This window comes from Otolemur garnettii, unplaced genomic scaffold (genome assembly GCF_000181295.1).
Source record: "Otolemur garnettii isolate 467f Iridium unplaced genomic scaffold, OtoGar3 scaffold00118, whole genome shotgun sequence".
Taxonomy (NCBI): Eukaryota; Metazoa; Chordata; class Mammalia; order Primates; family Galagidae; genus Otolemur; species Otolemur garnettii.
In genome coordinates, this window is record NW_003852513.1 from 1,718,837 (window position 1) to 1,725,940 (window position 7,104).

Consider the following 7,104-nt stretch of genomic DNA (forward strand, 5'->3'; position numbering starts at 1 on the left):
GCGCCCACCACAACACTCAGCTATTTTTTTTTTTTTTTTTTGGTTGCAGCCGTCATTGTTGTTTTGGCAGGCCCAAGCTGGATTCGAACCCACCACCTTAGGTGTATGTGGCTGGCACTTTAGCCACAGGTGCCGAGCAAATGCAATAGTATCTTAAAGTAGTTACATCTCAGACATTACAAATCAAGTCTTGAAATCATTTAATCTACATTTTAAAATAAATTAACCCAGAGCTGTTCATGGTGGTTTCAGGAATTGGAGGCTGCTGTGATTTATGATCTTGCTATGGCACTCCAGCACAGGAAACAGTGAGACCATGTCTCTTATTAAAGAAAAAAAAAATTAGTACAATGGCATAAAATTAAATCTTAGGCTCCAATAAAAATTAAAGCAAATTCTCCCATTATCTGTTAGCACTTAAAGAATACTGGCTACTATATAAAAATTCTTTGTGCACTGTTCACAGCAGAAATGAAATGGGCAGCTGTGGTAGCTGTCTTTATTTTCTTTAACCTTAACTTATCCTCTATGATCCTGAACAAAATGGTGGTAGATAGTACCCTTGCACTAAAGTTGGGAACTACTTAATATCTTTAAAGGAATTGATCAAAGGTATCTAAAATTAAAACATTTGCCTTATTCATAAACAATCTTTGTTATCTCTTATAAGACAGATGTGTTGCCCACTGCACTGAGGGCTTCCAAAGCTCGCTTTCTTAAATGGTCCAAGAAACAACTCTATTATTACAAACTTGAACCCTAGACTAAAGATATTCCCAGAGAACAATTTTCCAGGATACCCACAGCCCATGATTTTCACCCACAGTCACAATCTCATTTTCACTGAAGCCTATAGTCATTTATTTTCCTAAATCTATTCTCCTAATTTCTCTCAGCATTTATGTCAGAAACTTCTGTACATAGGCATGGTAGTCGGGGAGAAGACTCAAGCCCAGTCACTGTCTAGCTCCAAAGTTGAATAGCTCTTGTAACTTAGCCTCTCTGCATCTGTTTCCTCATCTGCAACAGTGTTTACCTGATAAGGGTGCTGTGATAACTAAAGATGAGTGAAGAATCTAAGCTTATAGAGCAGTGCCAAGCACAGAGTAAATCCTCACAAGAGTTTGAGCTGTTATCACTACAATTGTTCCATCAAACCAAATAGTATTCTAGGCAGCCTAGGGATTACAATGGAAAACCAAATCAAAGGATCAAATAGCTCAGGGATATTGTCTTACTAACTTTTTACTAAGATAATTTGTGAACACAGAATAAAGACACTGTCATTAATTCCCAGTTATTATTAAAGATGACTGCATTTATGTGTGTGACCCCAAATACTTAGAAAACATTAAAAATTACTACTAGTATTTATTTTACTTGTTCAGACTAACCTTTAAATTTTCAATAGTACCACATAATTTTATAACTAACTCTTATTACAACTAAACACTTCAAAGAATTGTAGTTTTGAAATAAATCTTGCTATGATTAGAGAAAATCTATTCATAAAGTACACTATACATGAATTTATGGTACGTGTCTAAATATTACCAGCACACAAATTATTGGGTGAAGTTGTTTCTTACATATAGGATCTAAAATGCAAAGACAAATGGGATTTGTATTCAAAACAGATAGAAGCAACACTGCCTTCTAATATACTGAAAATATAAGGCAGATTTTTTTCTCAAGCCCTGTAGATACAAATATTAACTGTATGGGTTGAGAACTTTTAAGTTTCAGTAATATAATTCACCAAAGTATACAAGTAGAGCTCTATAAATATATCTCCTATAATAATCATATGCAAAACCATTTTATCACAAATACTACCAAAACTGTTTGAAAAACAAACTATAAACACATTTTAAAAGAAGTTATTAGTTACAATCACTACAACTGTAATAAATATCAACAAAGTTATTTGGCTTTAAAAAAATGAAGGGCAGTGTAATGTAAAATTTAAATACTAAACATTTGTTTTTTGAAGATGTACTCTTGAGTATCTTAGTACAAGGTACTAAACACTTTCAAAAATAAGAATTGTTCTATACAATTTAAAGGTGCTAGAACTCTAAAAATAAAAAATTAGGCAGATGAAAAGTAGATATGTAGAAATAATGGTATAAAATATGATTCTGTATAAAATGCGTCACTTTTCAAATGGTAAGGCTTATATGAATATTTTTGGATTGCAAGTGTTGTACATAATTTTTTAGAGAATTAGTCTCAAACCATTCCAAATCCAGTATTTCTTAAATATTTTGACATTTTTAAAGTAGACATGGTACAGGATGCCTCTTTATGTCAACTTACCTATACTGTTCTACCCAAAAATATACAACCTTCTTTGAGTGCAGGACAGAATGTATCTTTTCAATGTTTTATCTCTATATAAATTCTACTTTTCAGGACGTCAGAATTCTGTACTATGAACTAATGTCCACCAGACATTAGTTTAAACAGAAAACACAAAAGAGACATAGGTGTTAAACAGTTTAAGTCCGAATTATGCAGTTACACAGTCATAATACTTTTTACATGAAAGTGCTTTAAAGTCAAAATATTTCTGTAAAAGGTAATATTGATATTACTAATACTTGATATCCAAGTAGAATTTTTAAAATTAATGCCATTTTACCCATTTCCTTTGAAAAGAACCCTTCTACCACAATGTAAACAAAAAATGGTCCATAAAAAATGGTGATATTAGACATTTTGTAATTTGTGGTGTGGGCCCTTGATTTGAGACCAAATCTTGATTAATCCAAAGCTAGAGAGATTTATTTCTTCCACATGCCCAACGTAACTAATATCAATTCACATTTTCTGTAATCCTTGAAGAATTTTTATTTAACATGAGAGGTTTAATAACTTAAAGACTACGTAGGGCTCTTTCTGTTGCTGTTCACCAACTGTTTTTATGACGATAACTCTGAGACCTGGAATGTGACCGGAAATGAGCCTGTTTTGCTGATTGTGCTTTAGTCTCAGAACTGGTATACCCTTTGGGAGGTGTACACGGAGATCTTGCGATGGAGTCAGAATGTCTTCCATGTGGTCTTGATTTTGTGCCTGAGCTAGTCTGCTTTTGAGGTGAACTTGATTGTGATTTTCCCATTGACTTGGACCTCTTTTGTAAGGACTTGGACCTTGACCGTCCTCTAGAACCAGAATTCCTTCTTGGAGTTCTTGACTGCCTTGCTGAGGTAGACCGCCTTGGTAGTGATTTAGAACGAGATTTAGAATGGCTGTAAGAAAATCGCCTGTGTCGAGACCTGCAAACATCCACAATGTTAGAGCATATTTTTCACACAAAATAAGAGGTCAAGAAACACCACTTTCAGGAGCATTATATACGTTACATAACGTTAGTTATGTTTTTACTAGATAAGCTAAAAAAATTATAATTTTATTATGTATACTTTTGGTTCAAACGTGAGTATCAAGTTTATAATATTTGTTATACTAGAATATATGACCAAAAAATTTTTAATTTGCTGGATATATCCTAGATGGCTCAGTTCTGGAAAATGACCTGCATATTTAGTCTGAGAGACACAAAAATCTCAAGGAAAAAAAGATTTTAAAAAAGAGAAAGAACAAAAGAAAACATTTAAAGTTTATCAAATAATGCTTATAAAAAGAAAAACCTAGATGCAGGACTTCTAGGTGCTGCCATGAAAGAGCAGCTTATACTAGGCTAACTTCTCATAGAAAATAGCTATATGAAAAAGCTACAACATATTTATGTGGCTCGGCGCCTGTGGCTCAAGTGGCTAAGGCGCCAGCCACATACACCTAAGGTGGCGGGTTCAAATCCAGCCCGGGCCCACCAAACAACAATAATGGCTGCAACCAAAAAATAGCCGGGCACTGTGGCGGGCACCTGTGATCCCAGCTACTTGGGAGGCTGAGACAGGAGACTCGCTTGAGCCCAGGAGTTGGAGGTTGCTGTGAGCAGTGAAGCCATGGCACTCTACCCAGGGGGACAGCTTGAGACTCTGTCTCAAAAAAAAAAAAACATATTTATGAAACAACTGAAGATACTGGAGAATAATCCACATAAGCAGAACCTGCGGAGTTATAAGGCTTGGCTCTTTTTTTCAATTTTAAGACAAAGTTTTGCTCTGTTGTCCTGGGTAGAGAGCCGTGGTGTCACAGCTCACAGCAACCTCAAACTCCTGGGTTCAAGTGATTCTCTTAACTCAGCCTCCCAAGTAGCTGGGACTACAGGCACCACCACTTTTCTATTTTTAGTAAAGACAGGGTCTCACTCTTTCTCAGGCGGGTTTCCAACTCCTAGCTCAAGGGATCCACCCACCTCAGCCTCCTAGAGTGCTGGTTGGTGGTACAGTTGTGAACCGTTGCACATCACTTGGCTCTTATTACCAATGAGGACCATTTTTCAAATGCTAGTATGGGGGCATTGAGCCCAATCAGAAAATGGCTATTAGGACTACCAAAATGCCTGGGACTTAAAAGATAAGGGAATTATAGCCCAAAAGGAACCCCTAAAAGCTGCCTATAAATTCTCCTTAAAGTCACTGGCCATCTTCTTTTTTTTGAGAAAGAGCCTCAAGCTGTCCCCCTGGGTAGAGTGCTGTGGCATTACAGCTCACAGCAACCTCCAACTCCTGGGCTCAAGCGAGTGTCCTGCCTCTGCCTCCCAAGTAACTGAAACCACAGGCGCCCGCCACAATGCCCAGCTATTTTTTGGTTGCAGCTGTCATTGTTGTTTGGCAGGCCCAGGCTGGATTCAAACCCGCCACCTTAGGTGTATGTGGCTGGTGCCTTGGCCACTTGAGCCACAGGCGCCGAGCCTGGCCATCTTCTAATTGTGAGACTTTCACTGGGAAATTTAAGAACTGAGCTGAAATTTTATCAGACACCCAGTGCTGAAGGGAGAAGCTGGAGTTCCAGCCCACAAAAGGTCAAGGAAGCTTGGAAAACTGGAGTTTTCAATGGACAACCCTGAAGGGCCACATTTGGCAGACTAGACACTTGCACCTGCAGGCATGTGCTGATTCTCTGAAGACTGTTTTGCTTATCTGTGGTGTAGAGAAAATTTGCTCATCATCTTTCTTTAGTGTTTTTTTTTTTTAATGTGTAGCCCAAGGCAACTCTTATTCTTCCAATTTGTGGCAGAGAAGAAAAAGGATGGATATCCTGGGGATAACTACAAAGCCAAAATAGATCAGATTTAACAATACCTCAAACCAAGCCTTAATAGAATCAAGGTGATATGCCAATATTCTGCATATTAGAAGAAAACAACTTTCTTTGGAGGATGGTAACACTATGCAGAGCATCTATAATCTTTCATTCACAGTGTCCACCATCCAACAAAACAAATTATGAAGTATATTTAAAAAATAGGCAAAAATGACTAAAAACAAGGAGAAAGGCTGGGCACAGTGGCTTACACCTATCATCCCAGCACTCTAGGGAGCCAAGGTAGCAGGACCTCTTAAGCTCAGGAGTTCGAGACCAGCCTAAGCAAGAGTAATAACACACCTTCTCCACTAAAAATAGAAAAGTAGTAGGTACCTGCATTCCCAGCCACCTGGGAGGCTGAGGCAGGAAGCATCATTTGAACCCAAGAATTTGAGGTTGCTGTGAGCTAGGCTGAGGCCCTGGTACTCTAGCCTGGGTGACAAAGGAAGACTCTGTCTCTCACACATACATACACACACACACACAAACAAAATCTATAACAGAGCATAAAAGACATATAATACACAATCACATAGCCAAGAGGAAAGGCTCAATACAGCAGAAGCAATATTTGCAGAGATAAGTGACCTGGAATGTTCCAAAACTAACAAAAGGCAGCAAATCACAGTTTCAAAAAGCACAATAAACCCCAAGTAGAATTAAATACAAAGAAAACCACACTAGGCACATCACAGAGATTACTGAAACCAAAGTCTAAGAGGACATCTAAAAGCTGCCAGAGAATAAAGATAAACCACCTTCAAAGGAGTAAGAGCAACAGCTAACTACAGATATCATAAAACAACTGAATGACATTTTAAAGAAAGAAAGAAAAAATTCCTGCCAACATAGAATTCTATCCCCAGCAAAAATATCCATCATGAAAATAAAAAAAATTTTCAAACAAAAACTGAGAGAATTCACTGTCAGCAAATGTGTATGGTAGAAATACTAAATACAGCTTGGACAATAATGGGACCCCCTCTCCACCAAAAAAAAAAAAAAAAAGAGAGAGAGAGAGAGGTTAAGAAAAATTATCCAGGTGGTGTGGCATGTGCCTATAGTCCCAGGTACTCAGGAGGTTGAGGCAGGAGACAGGAGCCCTGGAGTTTAAGGCTGAGGTGAACTATGATGATACATTTTAGCCCTGACAGAGAGACCCTGCCTAAAAAAAAAAAGGAAATAGTAAGATTTGGGGCTGGGCCTGGTTGCTCACATCTCTAACCCCAGCACTTTGGGAGGCCAAGGTGGGAGGATGGCTTAAGCCCAGGAGTTCAAAACCAGCCTAATTAACATAGTAAGACACCCCCACACACACACATCTACAAAAGAGAAAAAACAAAACAAAACAAATTAGCTGGGTGTGATGGCAGGCACCTGTTGTAGTCCTATCTACTTGAGAGACTGAGACAAGAAGTTAGCTTGAGCCCAAAAGTTCAGGTCTGTAGTTAAGCTATGATCACACCACTACACTTAAGCCTGTCTCTAAAATGAAAAAGAAATACTAAATGTTCTTAAACTAAGGGAAAATGATTTTTGATCCTTTTTTTTTTTTTTAAAGAGAGACAGAGTCTCACTTTATCGCTGTCGGTAGAGTACCATGACGTCACAGCTCACAGCAACCTCCAACTCCTGGGCTTAGGCGATTCTCTTGCCTCAGCCTCCCAAGTAGCTGGGACTACAGGTGTCTGCCACAACACCCAGCTATTTTTTGTTGCAGTTTGGCCGGGGCTGGGTTTGAACCAAACCCACCACCCTCAGTATAAGGGGCTGGCGCCCTACCCACTGAGCCATAGGCACCTCCCATGATTTTGGATCTTAACACTGAACTAGACAAAGGAATAAAGAACACTGGAAAGTGTGACTGTATTTTTTTTTTTTTTT

At 38.3% G+C, this 7,104-nt stretch overlaps 1 protein-coding gene across 1 annotated transcript in view; it reads right to left on the bottom strand.

Annotated features, from left to right (window-relative positions):
• Positions 1-2,839: 2,839 nt before the first annotated feature.
• SRSF12 (serine and arginine rich splicing factor 12) overlaps positions 2,840-7,104 on the bottom strand; it is a 12,851-nt gene continuing 8,586 nt past the window's right edge. The window contains exon 5 of the mRNA XM_012809941.1: positions 2,840-3,281. Within this exon, the coding sequence (XP_012665395.1) occupies positions 2,912-3,281 (370 nt within the window). The 3' untranslated portion in view covers positions 2,840-2,911. The remainder of the gene's footprint in view (positions 3,282-7,104) is intronic.